Genomic DNA, 20,843 nt, shown 5'->3' with positions numbered 1-20,843 from the left:
TCTATTTGTATACAGCGTTTACCGACATGGCGATTGGGGCATTATTAGCTCAAGACCTTGGCAACGACCAATTACGCCCAACCCATTATATCAGCAGAGGGTTCAGAGACGCGGAATTCAGATATTCAAGGGCAAAGCAAGCGTGTTTAGCACTCGTCTATGCCATGAAAAAGTTACAATCGTACCTGCTCGCCCATGAGACCATAGTAGTGGCCACGACTAATCCAATTGCCTACTTAGAAACAAAACCCGTATTATCCGGCAGGACGGCTCGCTGGCTGCTATAATTATCTGAGTTCGAATTGAAATATCAGCGGTCGAAAGGAGTACGAGGGCAAGCATTCGCGGACTTGTTAGCAACGTGCTCAGGAATGGATGCGACAGAGATAAGTGAGGAAATACCCGGTGAGGTAGCGGAACTCGAAGAAGAGGAGCGCTGGACAATGTTCGTTGATGGGTCTTCATACGGCTCTTATGGAGGAGCAGGAATAGTCTTTGAAACACCTAAAAAAGAGTTGTTATCATTCTCTTTCAAGCTAGACTTCGAATGTAGCAACAATGTGGCGGAATATGAAGCTTTGATCCTCGGACTACGATTGGTGGAGGAGCTCAACCTACGAGCCATTGACGTCAAAGGAGACTCAAATCTAGTCACGAATCAAATATTAGGCGACTTTCAGGTAAAAGAAACACATCTGGCGCCATATCGAGCGGAAGCCTAAGAGTTGATTGCAAGAGGGGGAAGCACCATCGTAGAGCACACAGGAAGGTCTACTAACAAACACGCGGACGCTTTGGCTACGCTGGCGGCTAAGATACAATTAAACGAATCTGATGAAGGAAATATAGTAGTAAAAAGGAGAGCATTGCCCAACACATGGAAAGAGGAAGCCGCATTCTAGCTAAAAGATGATTGGAGAACAACCTATATTGAAGATTTGACTGGAGGAGCGGATGATCTAGTGTTGCCCGTCAAAGTACTAAAGAATTTTCTTTTAATACGAGGAGCATTATACTTTCGAACATCGAGATGCGCATTGTCACGGTGCGTAGGAAAGTCAGAGGCACATGAAATAATGAATTGCGTCCATGAGGAGTCATGCGGAAATACAAGGGGAATCCCATTATATCGACGGTTGCAAAGGATGGGTGTGTACTTGCCGAACATGGCAGTTCAAGTAGTTGTGGTTCAAGACAAATACATTGATTGCCAAGCACCCCCGCAACAGACAGAGATATGCAGCGTGGAGATAGTGGACTTGAGACATCCCTACATAGACTTAATCCATCATGAGCGTCTGTCGTCAAACATACAGGAGGCATTAAAAATTCAAAGGAAGTTCGGCCGATTCTTCATGAGTGAAGGCGTCCTTTACAGGAAAAGTTTCGGAGCCAAGGTATTACAATGTCTATCACAGGAGGAGGCGGAAATAGTCATGGCTACAACTCACGATAGCGGGCACCAGGGTATGCGAAATCTCTTCCTATAGCTACACGAAGCAGGGTATTACTGACCCACAATGGAATTTGATATTGCGGAACACGTAAAAAGATGTCAGCAATGTCAAAGTCATGGACCGTTAATCCATGCCCCGCACACCTGGCTGCACAGTGTCGTCACCCCATGGCCTTTTCACAGATGGGGACTTGATATCATTGGACCGATAAACCCAACCTCGTCGGGGCGTCATAAGTATATCATCACCGCAACTGAATATTCTACCAAATGGGTTGAAGATATATCACTTCGAGACTACTCAGGTGCAACAATTGCCGCGTTCATTAAAGAGTACATCATCTGTCGATTTGGGGAACCTATAATCATACGTTCATATAATGGTACTTCTTTTGTTAATCAAACTGTCATGGATCTGTTGGATCAATACGGAATCAAGTTCCACACCTCGACTGTCTACTACCCGCAGGGGAGTGGACATGCTGAAGCTACCAACAAAACACTATTAAGAATATTAAGCCGAATGGTATATGATCATCATAGGAGCTGGCACGAACAGCTACCGCTTGCACTCTGGGCATACCGCATCTCCAGAAGAAGTTCCACAGGCGCGTCCTCTTATTCCCTTGTGTATGGAGAGGATGCAATACTACCAGCGGAAATTTCTATACTATCTGCGCGTGTGGCCATGGCTAGTCTCACTACTGCGGATGATGTCAGTCGATTTGCATACCTAGACACCTTAGAAGAACGACGGGCCAAGGCTGAGTGATTCGCGGATAAGTACAGACATCAGACAGCAAGGTACTATAACCAGAAGGTGAAAGAACGAGTCTTCAGCGTGAATGATGTAGTGATGAAAATCGCACCGCATGTCCAACGTAATGAGAAAGCAGGTAAGTTTGCTGCTAATTGGCAAGGTCCTTACATGATAAGTGAGGCAGCAGAAAGCGGATATTATTACATGAAGCGGATGAATGGCTCCCGCATTAACACTCCTATGAATGGTAAATGGCTCAAAACTTACTACGCATGAACAACTTAATGTACGCCGGATGGCTGAAAAAAATAAAATTATCTATCTTATATTCGAACTGAGTCATGATGAATTCTAGCATATACCGCGATTAAACACATCAATAGTCCAAGAAATGGCTAGGATCCGTGCATGGCTTTAGATGAAGTGCACCAATAGTCCAAGAAAGGGCTAGGCTCCGTGCATGGCTTTAAATGAAATGCACCAATAGTGTAAGAAAGGGCTAGGCTCCGTGCATGGCGTTAGATGAAGTGCACCAATAGCCCAAGAAAGGGATAGGCTCCGTGCATGGCTTTAGATGAAGTGCACCAATAGTCCAAGAAAGGGATAGGCTCCGTGCATGGCTTTAGATGCAGTGCACCAATAGTCCAAGAAAGGGCTAGGATCCGTGCATGGCTTTAGATGAAGTGCACTAATAGTCCAAGAAAGGTTTAGGCTTCGTGCATGCCTTTAGATGAAGTGCACCAATAGTCTAATAAAGGGCTAGGCTCCGTGCATGGCTTTAGATGAAGTGCACTAATAGTCCAAGAAAGGGTTAGGCTCCGCGCATGGCTTTAGATAAAGTGCACTAATAGTCCAAGAAAGGGCTAGGCTCCGTGCACGGTTTTTAGAAGAACTAATAGTCCAAGAAAGGACCAAAATCCCGCATACAACTTGATGATATGCGCGGACAAATGAATTAAAAAGACATGATAAATAGACAAGCTAAACCAAGAAGAATTCATTGATTAAGATAACAAAACAACACAAAACTCTATAATGGCGGCATTCTTAAAAGAACTTCTACACGCCCAAGACAAGGAAAAACGTAAAAAAAAAGAGAGTAATGCAGTGAACATAGGTTAAAGGAACAACGAAAGAACGGAGTTCGCGCGCCTCAGTCAGATACGAGCAATATCCAGGCTGTCTTCCATACGTTCCATCCGATCACGGGCACCCATAAATACCTCAAGAGCCTCATCGGCAGCCATCACATTTTCTATCGAGGGGTCCACCTGGCTGGTACTTAATCGGTCAGCATAAAGATCCATAGCTTGAAAATATTGCACTTGACTGATCCCAAATATCCCCTCGTGCTCTTGAACAAGTCGAGTATTACCAGTGACAATAGCCTGTAATAGTTCCACTTTTCGTTGCTTAAGAGACAAACGTAATTCATTAACTGAATCTTCCATTAGAACTTGAACAAGAACAAGACCATATCCTATTGCTTACAACACTAAGTTATATAACCATTACTAAAAAAAAAGTTATATAACTTTCATGTCGAATCAGCAGCAATTAGCATACGACAGTGAGCAATTTCTTGGTCCACGTCCTGCATCATCACAAGCGCTTCTTCACTCTGAGTGATAGCTACAGTTAATGCTACCCGTAGATCTCCAAGCCTTTGATCTACCTCGAACAAAACCTGCTCGGATTCGTTACCTTGACGAGCTATTCTAGAAGTCTCTTCTTGCTCCTCCAATGCTTTACGATCATGCCCTTGTACAACTAACCGATGAGTCCTTAAAGCTCTCAATTTACTCTTTAATACTAACAATCGTGCCAGTTCAACTGGCTTAAGCCCAGGATGCATCAAGGCACGTATCATACATAAATACAAAGCATAACCATGCATTCGACGACTAGGAAAATGAGCAGCGGAAGTGTTATAATCCACAATAACTTGCTCAATGTCTAACAAGGTAAGATTCATCTCTCGTAATAACTGATCAGCTGCATGCCGGAGGAAGCAACATCATCCAAGGAACTTCGAATTTCGAAAGCAACTGGTCCGGACGATTGAAGTTCCCGATCTTTTATAAATTCCTCATACCGCTTGTCAAACTGAGCGCGTGCCTCCGCACGAACCACCAGCCTCTTCTCTCTGATTAATTCTATCTTAGATCTCACAAGCCGTAGGCGGTCTAATTCAGAACCTCTCTTAAAAGGGGATATCTACGCTGGCACAGAAATTAGAGCCAACACATAACCATGTAAACGCTCATCCATGAGAAACTTAGTAAAAATATAATAAGCAGACTTAGAAAATAAAACATCACACCACCAATAAGAGACTATTTATAGAAATTTTTTTACAATGGTGCATTTATTATTACTTCATAACTACCGTCATAACTTCCCAAAAAAAAAAATCATGGTAATACACGTAATACTGATCGAACTTCAGAAAAAGCGGCCTCAATAGACCTCACGCTACGATCCGCCTCAGCACAACGAAAATGAGTAATCATGCGTTGCTCACGGCAATAACCACGATGCTTGAGAAGTGATAAATCAGGAAGACCGCCCTCACCCTGAATTCTCTTCACAAGATGATCCGCAACAGATAGTTGCTCATGCCAACTTGCATTGTCAACTTCAAAATTATCTCGAGCAAGGCACATCACCCGGAGAAGACGACTTAGATACTTCATCTCAAGAACCAATCTAAAGCGACCAGCCATAACTCGGATAAATGGAAAAGCGAAGAGAAAACTCTAACGATGATTCAGTGATCAACTAAAGCAAGCTTTCATACATATATAATCCAAATAACACGATAATCAAGATGATATTCATTACAAAAAAACAACAAAACATAAGACTCCTTAAGATAATGAAGAAGAGCCGACTGCAAGAGAACGACATAGGGAAATGTCTTCGTCTTAGTCTTGCATCATCAATTGAGCTTCCTCATACTGAATAGTAGAGCCAATAAAAGCGCTGCGCATTTCCTCCAACACTTGATGAACTTCGCGCATGATTTCACTAGAAGCACGAGCTTGCCGAGCTATGCCCAATGTTTCAGTATGCTCATCATAAGCCTTCCGGGCCTTATCCAAGACCATCAGGCGATTGGTCTGCAACATATCAACTTCATCTTTCAAAATGAGTAAACGAGCTAATTCTGCTTTCATATCAGTAGGATGGATAAGAGCAGATACAACACACAAAGTTAAAGTACATCCACAGAGGTTCGGGCCCGCCTGCTGAGAAACAAAAGCACGACAGTCAGCTATTTCCTACCCAATATTCGTTGTCATGATTAACGCTTCCTGGTATAAACACTCAGCTTTGTTTCGAGCGGCTATGGCATTATCCAAGGCACGCTGAATAGATATAGTGACACGCCCGGACATTTGTGCACCTCGAGCCATTGAATAAGTCTCATGTTGCTCATCAAATCGCGCATGCATAGACGTTCTGCTCACCATCCCAACTTCCCTAAGTATCTCCACTTAAGCTTTTACCAATAGCAAGCGAGTTAGCTCATGATCCTTTTCATAAGGAACAACTAGTGATGGTACCGGAGCTAAAGCCAAAGTATACCCATGAAGACGACGAGCCATCAGCTGCATAAATATATCTATCAACCAAAGAAGGAACTAACTATAAAAGAAATATGAAGGACATCAGATGTATTCACCCCTACTTATAAGAAAACATAAGTGATACCATATTTAATACTTTCCAACCATAATAATGAATATAATCTAACCAAAAAAAAACATAACACATGTCCCATGAAAGAAAAGCAAACCATAGAATCCTTAACCTCACTAATAAAAAGAAAAGGGTTTCAAAGTCATCATTAAAAAATATCTAAAGCCACCAATTCGGCCTTCTTCTTGGTCAAATGCCCATTGACTTCCTCGGCAGCATCACGAGCGGCTTTCAATTCCTGGGTAGTACGGCCCACATCCACCATAAGCTGATCATAAGTTTCCTTATTCGCGTTTGCGACATCGAGCAATTGCTGATACTCCCGTTCCAACTCTTCAATTTCACGAGGTAGGGTGATCGGCGCACTATGACTAGCCTTTGCTGAATCCAACAATTCCTTGAGCCATTTGATGGGGAAGCGAAGAACCATCAGGGTCTGAATGTTAGCGTCCGACTTCCTCAAAACAGCCAGATCAATTGGAGTTTCCTCCGCCAAAGAAATCCCTTCCGCTATGTCGAGTAAGTCCTCGGTAGCCACGATCAAGGAATTGACAGGCATCTCTTCATGAATGCACATATGACCAAACTTCTCCACTATACGACGATAGGTGGATGCTTTAACAGAAGGCACCCAAAAGCTGTGTACTAGAATGTAACGGTTATCCACACCAGCCTCCGCCGAAGACACGACACGCGGGTATTGAAATTTGGGATCTTCCGGAATAGCCATCAGTTCAGCATCCGCATTCACTCCCTGAGAAACTTTGGGAGTTGACTTCTGACGCTTGCCATTGGTGCTGCCAGATTCATTTCCTTTAATAGATTGATTCGAACCGCTTCCCTTACCTTGAGCGCCGACGCATTTTCCCATATTCTAAAAAAAACGGATATTAAGGAAAACAATTATAGGCAAGACACTATGGCACAATAAAAGAAATTCAAAATACACACAGACCGGACTGGAAGGAGGAAGGAAATTAACAGGAGAAGGAACTGATTGGAGAGAAGAAGAAGATGAACTTGACACAGTCGGTTCTGAATGATCTAAGGGGCAAGAGAAATCGAAAGCAGAGATATATAAAATAGTCATTCAAAATGAGAGAATTGGAGATACATATATAGGTGACCAAATGCATTAAATAAGTTACAACGGAAACATTTTAACCGGAACGTGTCGATATGTCAAAGTAGTATAATCATGAGCACAGTACACTCACGGGATTTACGAGGGGATGAACTATGTCCCTGTGCACCTCCTTTAAGACCACTACCCTCTTGAAAATAATCATTGATAAAGCGATCCGATTCTGACTCGTCCCCACCACCTAACATGTCAGAGGGAGTGTGAAGAGGATGATTGGGATCTTTAATCGTTCGAACAATTATGGGGCGAGTAGAGTGAAGAGTCATACGAGGAGAAAGCACTTCAGGACCGCTTTGGCTAACTTCTCGACCAAGTTGACACTCCACACGTTCAATAAAAGTACTGGCGGATGATGACCCCACTTTTGGAGCCTGCGGAGAAAATGAAGGAGAAACTTTAGCGGTTCGGGAAGGAGGCAATCGTGGATTAAGAAATATACCAGCGTCCCGTCTCATCTTCTTCGCAAGACGATCGTCCCTCCACTCCTTAATAGGCAGGTTAATATACTCTTCAAACATGAGGCCTCTAGGTTTGCAGTCGACATGCGGAGAATTCTAGAAATGTGTGGCGAACCAAAATAACTAAGCAAGTGACTTAATAAAAAATAACACGAAAGAGTAAGGGAATACCTTAGCGGGAGGAGAAGATGCATCCGAAGGAATTTGCAAAGGTTTCATAGGAGGAACACGCCTCCTTTTCTTGGAACTGGATGGGGAAGAGCGCTACCTTTCTCATCCCCTTGAGAAATCTCATCACCTGGAAGGGGGTCCCAGCTGGTTTAGCAAGAGAGGCGACCTTTGTTTTTGGAAGATAGCTTATACTTCTTATCAACCTCAGCATTCAATCTCACACGACCTGAGGCATGCATCTCCCTGAAATCCTTCTCGGTCAAAGGGCAGGGAGCACATGGCTCCTTGATGAGTAGGTTGAGAACATTCCGACTAACACTATTACGGTACCCAAGCCATTCCCTGGTAACATGAACTTGGCGGCGCGGTTGAGGATAAATAAGATCAAAGAAGGACTGACGGTCGCTCATTCGAAGCCCACTTTTGAAAACGAGGCGATCAAAGCTTTTCCGGATCTGCCTGTCCTCGTCAATTGAAGAAGGAAGGAAAACATCAAAAGGAACTCCCTGATCAAAACCTAACTGTCGCGCGACACGAACAGTGTTGTGTGACTCGGAAGAAAACTTCCCACCATAAAAGCCACGAAGACGCCCCGGTAAAACAGAGACGAGCATATCAAACTCATCCGCTGAAGGCATTTCTGCTGAAGAAATCCTTCGTGGGGTTTAGCTGACAAAATTATAGTGGAGAGAACCAATACGACCATCCTGATATGTGAGGGGATTAAATTTCGCGCCCTTGTCCATAAAGTCCTTAAGCTTCTCCTTAGAGTGATGACATTTCTTGTGATAGAGAGCCATCCAGGGATGACACTCCGGTTTTGTCACCAGGCGCTTGAAACCATCTTTTCGAACGATTTCCACTTGCTGAGAAAGGGACAAGGGATTCAAATGAGAAGACCTATACTTAGGGAAGCGCTCCCAAGTCTATGCTTGAATGAAGTTGGCGGGAAGAAAAGTTTCGACCGTGTGGGATCCATCCACGCTACAAATATCGCGAACCAGCAAGTCTAGATGATGATACAAACCACCCAGAAACATAGGGGCAAGTGGGAAAGACACACCGCGAGACATCAATACCTCCATAGGGATCAACTCGTTCTTGATAATATCCCGGAGACTATATTCAAAGACATCATGACAAATCCAAAAGAGTAGAAATGCAGCCAATTCCGCCCTATCTGTTTCCCCTTCACGAGGAGGAACACCCTTGCCAGGACCAGACTGCAGAGGAGCCCAGTACTTACTCCAACATGAAAAAGAAGCTCGACGTTGTCCGAACTTCTGCTTTTGAACGCCTTTCACCTCCTTTTCATCATCAGCCCCTTCAACAGGAGAAGGCTTTTGACGAGCGGCTTTCATGGAAGATGCCATGAGTTTCGAGGAAGATGAAACGTGTACAGGGGAATCATGCGGGTTTGACGTGGTAACTTTGTTTTTCCCTTTGTCCGTTGGGGTATTTACTCTGCCAGGAGTTTCAACTTTGAGCCGTCAGGTAATTGAAAAGACACATGGACTTCGTCTTAGCCTTGAGTAAGCGGTCCTGAAGCTTCTTGTCCTCGTCATTAGAGATTTATAAAGACAGCAGCTATCATAAACTGTGAACCATGAACATGCAAACCGGTAAGCGCCACCACATCCTCTAAGACCAGGGTCGCTTCACCCCAAGAAAACAAAAATGTACGAGGATCGATTCCCCAGCGCGCACACAACCGATTTATGCTGTCATAATCCCGCCGGATATCCCTAAACATGGAAGACTCCAAAGCCTCCCATATACCCAGAGAACGAATGATATCCGCGCTATTTGGATTTGAGCAGATATAGTCAATCCATGGCTCCCAAGAGTCATGCGATTCAGCAGACGAACGATAGTCAATCATAGGAAAAGTGTAATATCCCCTATGGACTGCCAAGCGAGGAGAGTCCTTGAAAGAAGGCACAGTAGGAGAGTCTTCCTGAGGACGAATAAGCCATTCTACAAGCCCGGACGTAGGAAATGGGTGAGGATTGAGCATGCGCGTGATCCAAACATCGTCAGCGGGGAAAAGAGTAGCGTCATCATCCCCAGCGGGGGTCTAATTTTATCTTTGAGACTGGGATTGTGTACGAATTCTTCTAATGTATACAAGTCATGCTTAGGAGGAGAGTCGCGGGCGGGTGATCCGTCGGACATGATGAACAAAAGAATGAACAACAGAGAGAAAGAGAGATGGTAAAGGATGAAGATTCTGAGGCGAGGTCCCCTCTATTTATAGGAGGATAAAAGTAGTAGCGGTTACTGGATAGATCAGTAACCGACGTCTTCTAAGAGTCATGAACTTAGACCGCTTAATAACTTCCCTTTGCAATCGTGATGCACACGTGTGACTGTTGACATGGTCTTTTCAGTCAAACAGTCAGGGGACTAATGTTGATACATGAAAATGATTAATCATACGAATAGCCTCCTCTTAACTTATCAAGGTCCCCCTTTCTAGGAATAAAGGTACTTTGGAACTAGGCCTAACCCATTAAGATGGGAAGTTCTAGTCCATACAAGAACACACTAAGGAAGTTGGGCTTTGGATTAAAGAGAAAGGCCCTTTAGGGTTTGGTATTAACTTAAGGAGAAGGAAATGTCAGTTTAGTAATATGGTAATCTTATGGGTGTTTATCCATAAGAGGGTCATTAAAAGGAAAAGAGGGTACACTTCTTAAGATCATCATTAATTCCCCATTACTTGAACCTATCTACTTTCTCCTAGGGATTACTTCCTGTGATTAGGGCTAGTTCCTCCTTCCACTTTTCACCCACGAACATTGCGACCATAGTGGGAGGTTCTTAGCCTCTAGTCCAGCATGATACTCCCAGGTGCGAGCCATGAGATGCCAGCGGGTGAAACACTTCCAAACCCGGACCGTGTCACTATGGAAAACATTCAAGAAGAAAGTGATGAAGAGGGACGTGTCCGAGCGGTAGTCACTACACCCATTGTACAAGGAGCAAGAGGATCTCAGAGGAAAGAAGAAGCACCTAAAGAGAGAGCTGCGGCAGAGATCAGCGAGCAAGAGATGTCTGAGGTACAAGAAGAATTAGACGCATCCATTAAAAAGCAGCAAGAGCTCCGCGGACGACTGAATCGAGCGAGAGAACAAGGCACGACCGAAGATGCAATCGCCAAGTACCTAGAGGAAAACTATCGAGTAACAAAATACAACGCCTACGATTCACTCGAGCCGCCATACCCTACCTAGAGTGAAAGAGGGTACACTTCTTAAGGTCATCATTAATTCCCCATTACTTGAACCTATCTACTTTCCCCTTGGGATTACTTCTTGTGATTAGGGCTACTTCCTCCTTCCACTTTTTACCCACGAATAGCGACCTAGTGATCATACGCCAAGATGGCGTATTATTTGCAACATGGCATAGGTAGAAATGCATCGTGCATTCAGAGTTGCAAGACACACCACGGAATGGGATAAACAGAGTTTGGACATGGCCAAAGATACGAGATTAGCATCAATAGGTGCCAAAAGAGTTTTACGCATAGCCTATGTGCATGAGGCATGCATGGATGCAAGCAAGACTTGCATAAGTATACTTGCATCATTGGGGGAATGATGCACAACTATGATGGTCATACTTTGGCTGGGATAAGCTATCATGAAGCTGCAAGGCTAGAGACATGTGTCAGGCACATGGCCTTGATGATTAAGAGTTGGTGTTTGATGTATGCTTTCTAAGTCTAGAAACTTCCTCTATGGCTTTAGGAAATAAGTTAGGAAAGTTGGCACGGTTGGCCAACTGCCTTGTGTAAAATAAATCTGTAACTTCTAGTCGGTTATTTGTGCATAGCTTTTGTAAGGCTATAAAAGCCTGGTATTTTGAAGGTTTGCGTGTATGGAATAAGGAGAGTTTGTGTAATCCTAAGTGTGCAGCAATAATAAGGCTTCGGCCAGGATTAAAGCTAAGTTATGTTGGCGCATTTATCTGTTTGTTTGGATTATTTTCTATGCATCAAGTGGAGTGTGTGTTGATTTGGTGGCTTGAATGATTGTGAGTAGAACCTTTGTTTAGTATGGGCTGAATAGAGTTTTAATCAAGAAGAAAATAAATTGACTAAGAACGAATTGGCTAAGACTGTGATGTGGAGCATAGTGTCGTTGCAAAGGTTGGTTGTTGCATTTGGATAGTTTGAAAATTTGACAATTCGGGTATCAGATCCCTTGTTAAGGATCTCTTTGTTCACGTTGGATTATAGAAGGATGGTTGAGTTTGTTGTTGTTCTTGAAGTTGGTTGTAAATTGTATTTGAAGTGAAGGATCCACCCTAAGAGTACAAAGCCTAGAAAATGATGGGACGAAAATCGGGCCAAAGGTTTGCATTAAAGGTGTGTGAACTACATATCCAAAAATCTTCAAGTAACGATCTGACATGAAGGATGTCCTTTGAACAACTTGATAAGGGTGAAACGAGTTGTTCTACATATCAGAACTACACTAATGAGTGTGTTTCCATGTATCATTTGATCTCCAAACATGACAACATCTTCAGAAGCATTACATCACCTTTATACCAGACAACAACACCACAATTATCACAGTTTTCTAAGGCCATAGCAGACCTGAAACATATTCTCAATATTGAAATTGAGCACTATCTCCATAATGCAAAGGCAATAGCATTAGTTCAGCAACATCGCAGCGAGGATAATCCATAGTAAATTCCCAAATGTGTCATATGACTAAATAATACAACCGAAGTGTAGTTCTCCATGGTCCACTAGTCTAGTCATAATTAGTTTTGGTTTGGTTTCTCATGCAATTAGACTATTGATCTACTAGTCTGTTTTGGCTTTGTTTTTGTTTTTTTTGAGTGGTGGTGGTGATGGGGGGTGTTTGGTTTTGTGAATGTTGTAACTTAATTAGGTCTTAACCTTTTTAGGTAATGTAGTGTTTAGTCATAGTCTAGATAGTTATTTGGACGTCTGTTACTTCCTCACTCTGTTTTTCTTCAAACAAAACTCATCTTGCTAAACTCAAGTCAAAAAATCATTATGGATCAAACAGAAATTATATAAGATGGACAGGCAATGTTCGAGCAGTAAATCACATCTCATGGATACAAAGGTATGGTTAGTATCTCGAATCAATTGCATCGGGATCCGTTACCAACAACCAAGCTTCTTCACGCATTACCGTGCAACCAAATGCACAACTTTTCTTGTGGAAAGCATTTGTCTAATAACTGCAGACCCTGAAGAACCTAATCCATATCCATCTCATGGTTCCAACTTCTACCGTTAATGCAATATTGAGCCGGAGACTGTTGCACTCGGCTCATCTATTATGTTGTTTGAAGATTATTGGCTTATCAATCCATTTGTTATTGACTATATTTGCACCCTAGTTAGTAATTCACCGAATCATTGACAAATTTTTGTGTACTGGTCGTTCCCGAACTATATGCTTGTCTTAATATTGAGCCATCCAGGGATGACACTCCGGTTTTGTCACCAGGCGCTTGAAACCATCTTTTCGAACGATTTCCACTTGCTGAGAAAGGGACAAGGGATTCAAATGAGAAGACCTATACTTAGGGAAGCGCTCCCAAGTCTATGCTTGAATGAAGTTGGCGGGAAGAAAAGTTTCGACCGTGTGGGATCCATCCACGCTACAAATATCGCGAACCAGCAAGTCTAGATGATGATACAAACCACCCAGAAACATAGGGGCAAGTGGGAAAGACACACCGCGAGACATCAATACCTCCATAGGGATCAACTCGTTCTTGATAATATCCCGGAGACTATATTCAAAGACATCATGACAAATCCAAAAGAGTAGAAATGCAGCCAATTCCGCCCTATCTGTTTCCCCTTCACGAGGAGGAACACCCTTGCCAGGACCAGACTGCAGAGGAGCCCAGTACTTACTCCAACATGAAAAAGAAGCTCGACGTTGTCCGAACTTCTGCTTTTGAACGCCTTTCACCTCCTTTTCATCATCAGCCCCTTCAACAGGAGAAGGCTTTTGACGAGCGGCTTTCATGGAAGATGCCATGAGTTTCGAGGAAGATGAAACGTGTACAGGGGAATCATGCGGGTTTGACGTGGTAACTTTGTTTTTCCCTTTGTCCGTTGGGGTATTTACTCTGCCAGGAGTTTCAACTTTGAGCCGTCAGGTAATTGAAAAGACACATGGACTTCGTCTTAGCCTTGAGTAAGCGGTCCTGAAGCTTCTTGTCCTCGTCATTAGAGATTTATAAAGACAGCAGCTATCATAAACTGTGAACCATGAACATGCAAACCGGTAAGCGCCACCACATCCTCTAAGACCAGGGTCGCTTCACCCCAAGAAAACAAAAATGTACGAGGATCGATTCCCCAGCGCGCACACAACCGATTTATGCTGTCATAATCCCGCCGGATATCCCTAAACATGGAAGACTCCAAAGCCTCCCATATACCCAGAGAACGAATGATATCCGCGCTATTTGGATTTGAGCAGATATAGTCAATCCATGGCTCCCAAGAGTCATGCGATTCAGCAGACGAACGATAGTCAATCATAGGAAAAGTGTAATATCCCCTATGGACTGCCAAGCGAGGAGAGTCCTTGAAAGAAGGCACAGTAGGAGAGTCTTCCTGAGGACGAATAAGCCATTCTACAAGCCCGGACGTAGGAAATGGGTGAGGATTGAGCATGCGCGTGATCCAAACATCGTCAGCGGGGAAAAGAGTAGCGTCATCATCCCCAGCGGGGGTCTAATTTTATCTTTGAGACTGGGATTGTGTACGAATTCTTCTAATGTATACAAGTCATGCTTAGGAGGAGAGTCGCGGGCGGGTGATCCGTCGGACATGATGAACAAAAGAATGAACAACAGAGAGAAAGAGAGATGGTAAAGGATGAAGATTCTGAGGCGAGGTCCCCTCTATTTATAGGAGGATAAAAGTAGTAGCGGTTACTGGATAGATCAGTAACCGACGTCTTCTAAGAGTCATGAACTTAGACCGCTTAATAACTTCCCTTTGCAATCGTGATGCACACGTGTGACTGTTGACATGGTCTTTTCAGTCAAACAGTCAGGGGACTAATGTTGATACATGAAAATGATTAATCATACGAATAGCCTCCTCTTAACTTATCAAGGTCCCCCTTTCTAGGAATAAAGGTACTTTGGAACTAGGCCTAACCCATTAAGATGGGAAGTTCTAGTCCATACAAGAACACACTAAGGAAGTTGGGCTTTGGATTAAAGAGAAAGGCCCTTTAGGGTTTGGTATTAACTTAAGGAGAAGGAAATGTCAGTTTAGTAATATGGTAATCTTATGGGTGTTTATCCATAAGAGGGTCATTATAAAAGGAAAAGAGGGTACACTTCTTAAGATCATCATTAATTCCCCATTACTTGAACCTATCTACTTTCTCCTAGGGATTACTTCCTGTGATTAGGGCTAGTTCCTCCTTCCACTTTTCACCCACGAACATTGCGACCATAGTGGGAGGTTCTTAGCCTCTAGTCCAGCATGATACTCCCAGGTGCGAGCCATGAGATGCCAGCGGGTGAAACACTTCCAAACCCGGACCGTGTCACTATGGAAAACATTCAAGAAGAAAGTGATGAAGAGGGACGTGTCCGAGCGGTAGTCACTACACCCATTGTACAAGGAGCAAGAGGATCTCAGAGGAAAGAAGAAGCACCTAAAGAGAGAGCTGCGGCAGAGATCAGCGAGCAAGAGATGTCTGAGGTACAAGAAGAATTAGACGCATCCATTAAAAAGCAGCAAGAGCTCCGCGGACGACTGAATCGAGCGAGAGAACAAGGCACGACCGAAGATGCAATCGCCAAGTACCTAGAGGAAAACTATCGAGTAACAAAATACAACGCCTACGATTCACTCGAGCCGCCATACCCTACCTAGAGTGAAAGAGGGTACACTTCTTAAGGTCATCATTAATTCCCCATTACTTGAACCTATCTACTTTCCCCTTGGGATTACTTCTTGTGATTAGGGCTACTTCCTCCTTCCACTTTTTACCCACGAATAGCGACCTAGTGATCATACGCCAAGATGGCGTATTATTTGCAACATGGCATAGGTAGAAATGCATCGTGCATTCAGAGTTGCAAGACACACCACGGAATGGGATAAACAGAGTTTGGACATGGCCAAAGATACGAGATTAGCATCAATAGGTGCCAAAAGAGTTTTACGCATAGCCTATGTGCATGAGGCATGCATGGATGCAAGCAAGACTTGCATAAGTATACTTGCATCATTGGGGGAATGATGCACAACTATGATGGTCATACTTTGGCTGGGATAAGCTATCATGAAGCTGCAAGGCTAGAGACATGTGTCAGGCACATGGCCTTGATGATTAAGAGTTGGTGTTTGATGTATGCTTTCTAAGTCTAGAAACTTCCTCTATGGCTTTAGGAAATAAGTTAGGAAAGTTGGCACGGTTGGCCAACTGCCTTGTGTAAAATAAATCTGTAACTTCTAGTCGGTTATTTGTGCATAGCTTTTGTAAGGCTATAAAAGCCTGGTATTTTGAAGGTTTGCGTGTATGGAATAAGGAGAGTTTGTGTAATCCTAAGTGTGCAGCAATAATAAGGCTTCGGCCAGGATTAAAGCTAAGTTATGTTGGCGCATTTATCTGTTTGTTTGGATTATTTTTCTATGCATCAAGTGGAGTGTGTGTTGATTTGGTGGCTTGAATGATTGTGAGTAGAACCTTTGTTTAGTATGGGCTGAATAGAGTTTTAATCAAGAAGAAAATAAATTGACTAAGAACGAATTGGCTAAGACTGTGATGTGGAGCATAGTGTCGTTGCAAAGGTTGGTTGTTGCATTTGGATAGTTTGAAAATTTGACAATTCGGGTATCAGATCCCTTGTTAAGGATCTCTTTGTTCACGTTGGATTATAGAAGGATGGTTGAGTTTGTTGTTGTTCTTGAAGTTGGTTGTAAATTGTATTTGAAGTGAAGGATCCACCCTAAGAGTACAAAGCCTAGAAAATGATGGGACGAAAATCGGGCCAAAGGTTTGCATTAAAGGTGTGTGAACTACATATCCAAAAATCTTCAAGTAACGATCTGACATGAAGGATGTCCTTTGAACAACTTGATAAGGGTGAAACGAGTTGTTCTACATATCAGAACTACACTAATGAGTGTGTTTCCATGTATCATTTGATCTCCAAACATGACAACATCTTCAGAAGCATTACATCACCTTTATACCAGACAACAACACCACAATTATCACAGTTTTCTAAGGCCATAGCAGACCTGAAACATATTCTCAATATTGAAATTGAGCACTATCTCCATAATGCAAAGGCAATAGCATTAGTTCAGCAACATCGCAGCGAGGATAATCCATAGTAAATTCCCAAATGTGTCATATGACTAAATAATACAACCGAAGTGTAGTTCTCCATGGTCCACTAGTCTAGTCATAATTAGTTTTGGTTTGGTTTCTCATGCAATTAGACTAGGTTGATCTACTAGTCTGTTTTGGCTTTGTTTTTGTTTTTTTTGAGTGGTGGTGGTGATGGGGGGTGTTTGGTTTTGTGAATGTTGTAACTTAATTAGGTCTTAACCTTTTTAGGTAATGTAGTGTTTAGTCATAGTCTAGATAGTTATTTGGACGTCTGTTACTTCCTCACTCTGTTTTTCTTCAAACAAAACTCATCTTGCTAAACTCAAGTCAAAAAAATCATTATGGATCAAACAGAAATTATATAAGATGGACAGGCAATGTTCGAGCAGTAAATCACATCTCATGGATACAAAGGTATGGTTAGTATCTCGAATCAATTGCATCGGGATCCGTTACCAACAACCAAGCTTCTTCACGCATTACCGTGCAACCAAATGCACAACTTTTCTTGTGGAAAGCATTTGTCTAATAACTGCAGACCCTGAAGAACCTAATCCATATCCATCTCATGGTTCCAACTTCTACCGTTAATGCAATATTGAGCCGGAGACTGTTGCACTCGGCTCATCTATTATGTTGTTTGAAGATTATTGGCTTATCAATCCATTTGTTATTGACTATATTTGCACCCTAGTTAGTAATTCACCGAATCATTGACAAATTTTTGTGTACTGGTCGTTCCCGAACTATATGCTTGTCTTAATATTGAGCCATCCAGGGATGACACTCCGGTTTTGTCACCAGGCGCTTGAAACCATCTTTTCGAACGATTTCCACTTGCTGAGAAAGGGACAAGGGATTCAAATGAGAAGACCTATACTTAGGGAAGCGCTCCCAAGTCTATGCTTGAATGAAGTTGGCGGGAAGAAAAGTTTCGACCGTGTGGGATCCATCCACGCTACAAATATCGCGAACCAGCAAGTCTAGATGATGATACAAACCACCCAGAAACATAGGGGCAAGTGGGAAAGACACACCGCGAGACATCAATACCTCCATAGGGATCAACTCGTTCTTGATAATATCCCGGAGACTATATTCAAAGACATCATGACAAATCCAAAAGAGTAGAAATGCAGCCAATTCCGCCCTATCTGTTTCCCCTTCACGAGGAGGAACACCCTTGCCAGGACCAGACTGCAGAGGAGCCCAGTACTTACTCCAACATGAAAAAGAAGCTCGACGTTGTCCGAACTTCTGCTTTTGAACGCCTTTCACCTCCTTTTCATCATCAGCCCCTTCAACAGGAGAAGGCTTTTGACGAGCGGCTTTCATGGAAGATGCCATGAGTTTCGAGGAAGATGAAACGTGTACAGGGGAATCATGCGGGTTTGACGTGGTAACTTTGTTTTTCCCTTTGTCCGTTGGGGTATTTACTCTGCCAGGAGTTTCAACTTTGAGCCGTCAGGTAATTGAAAAGACACATGGACTTCGTCTTAGCCTTGAGTAAGCGGTCCTGAAGCTTCTTGTCCTCGTCATTAGAGATTTATAAAGACAGCAGCTATCATAAACTGTGAACCATGAACATGCAAACCGGTAAGCGCCACCACATCCTCTAAGACCAGGGTCGCTTCACCCCAAGAAAACAAAAATGTACGAGGATCGATTCCCCAGCGCGCACACAACCGATTTATGCTGTCATAATCCCGCCGGATATCCCTAAACATGGAAGACTCCAAAGCCTCCCATATACCCAGAGAACGAATGATATCCGCGCTATTTGGATTTGAGCAGATATAGTCAATCCATGGCTCCCAAGAGTCATGCGATTCAGCAGACGAACGATAGTCAATCATAGGAAAAGTGTAATATCCCCTATGGACTGCCAAGCGAGGAGAGTCCTTGAAAGAAGGCACAGTAGGAGAGTCTTCCTGAGGACGAATAAGCCATTCTACAAGCCCGGACGTAGGAAATGGGTGAGGATTGAGCATGCGCGTGATCCAAACATCGTCAGCGGGGAAAAGAGTAGCGTCATCATCCCCAGCGGGGGTCTAATTTTATCTTTGAGACTGGGATTGTGTACGAATTCTTCTAATGTATACAAGTCATGCTTAGGAGGAGAGTCGCGGGCGGGTGATCCGTCGGACATGATGAACAAAAGAATGAACAACAGAGAGAAAGAGAGATGGTAAAGGATGAAGATTCTGAGGCGAGGTCCCCTCTATTTATAGGAGGATAAAAGTAGTAGCGGTTACTGGATAGATCAGTAACCGACGTCTTCTAAGAGTCATGAACTTAGACCGCTTAATAACTTCCCTTTGCAATCGTGATGCACACGTGTGACTGTTGACATGGTCTTTTCAGTCAAACAGTCAGGGGACTAATGTTGATACATGAAAATGATTAATCATACGAATAGCCTCCTCTTAACTTATCAAGGTCCCCCTTTCTAGGAATAAAGGTACTTTGGAACTAGGCCTAACCCATTAAGATGGGAAGTTCTAGTCCATACAAGAACACACTAAGGAAGTTGGGCTTTGGATTAAAGAGAAAGGCCCTTTAGGGTTTGGTATTAACTTAAGGAGAAGGAAATGTCAGTTTAGTAATATGGTAATCTTATGGGTGTTTATCCATAAGAGGGTCATTATAAAAGGAAAAGAGGGTACACTTCTTAAGATCATCATTAATTCCCCATTACTTGAACCTATCTACTTTCTCCTAGGGATTACTTCCTGTGATTAGGGCTAGTTCCTCCTTCCACTTTTCACCCACGAACATTGCGACCATAGTGGGAGGTTCTTAGCCTCTAGTCCAGCATGATACTCCCAGGTGCGAGCCATGAGATGCCAGCGGGTGAAACACTTCCAAACCCGGACCGTGTCACTATGGAAAACATTCAAGAAGAAAGTGATGAAGAGGGACGTGTCCGAGCGGTAGTCACTACACCCATTGTACAAGGAGCAAGAGGATCTCAGAGGAAAGAAGAAGCACCTAAAGAGAGAGCTGCGGCAGAGATCAGCGAGCAAGAGATGTCTGAGGTACAAGAAGAATTAGACGCATCCATTAAAAAGCAGCAAGAGCTCCGCGGACGACTGAATCGAGCGAGAGAACAAGGCACGACCGAAGATGCAATCGCCAAGTACCTAGAGGAAAACTATCGAGTAACAAAATACAACGCCTACGATTCACTCGAGCCGCCATACCCTACCTAGAGTGAAAGAGGGTACACTTCTTAAGGTCATCATTAATTCCCCATTACTTGAACCTATCTACTTTCCCCTTGGGATTACTTCTTGTGATTAGGGCTACTTCCTCCTTCCACTTTTTACCCACGAATAGCGACCTAGTGATCATACGCCAAGATGGCGTATTATTTGCAACATGGCATAGGTAGAAATGCATCGTGCATTCAGAGTTGCAAGACACACCACGGAATGGGATAAACAGAGTTTGGACATGGCCAAAGATACGAGATTAGCATCAATAGGTGCCAAAAGAGTTTTACGCATAGCCTATGTGCATGAGGCATGCATGGATGCAAGCAAGACTTGCATAAGTATACTTGCATCATTGGGGGAATGATGCACAACTATGATGGTCATACTTTGGCTGGGATAAGCTATCATGAAGCTGCAAGGCTAGAGACATGTGTCAGGCACATGGCCTTGATGATTAAGAGTTGGTGTTTGATGTATGCTTTCTAAGTCTAGAAACTTCCTCTATGGCTTTAGGAAATAAGTTAGGAAAGTTGGCACGGTTGGCCAACTGC

General features: G+C 43.3%; 1 protein-coding gene across 1 annotated transcript; it reads left to right on the top strand.

Moving 5' to 3' along the window:
* Window positions 1-1,520: 1,520 nt before the first annotated feature.
* LOC113273235 lies at window positions 1,521-2,228 on the top strand. The gene has a single exon (XM_026522986.1). The coding sequence runs from the start codon at window positions 1,521-1,523 to the stop codon at window positions 2,226-2,228; it is 708 nt and encodes a 235-aa protein (XP_026378771.1).
* The last annotated feature ends 18,615 nt before the right edge of the window (window positions 2,229-20,843 follow it).

The sequence above is a fragment of the Papaver somniferum genome, chromosome 4 (genome assembly GCF_003573695.1).
Source record: "Papaver somniferum cultivar HN1 chromosome 4, ASM357369v1, whole genome shotgun sequence".
Classification (NCBI taxonomy): Eukaryota; Viridiplantae; Streptophyta; class Magnoliopsida; order Ranunculales; family Papaveraceae; genus Papaver; species Papaver somniferum.
This window is presented reverse-complemented; position numbering and strand designations above follow the sequence as displayed.

Bases quoted from the DNA above. Each gene is read 5' to 3' on its own strand.
- LOC113273235 (XM_026522986.1), top strand. From the start codon at position 1,521: ATGGAATTTGATATTGCGGAACACGTAAAAAGATGTCAGCAATGTCAA.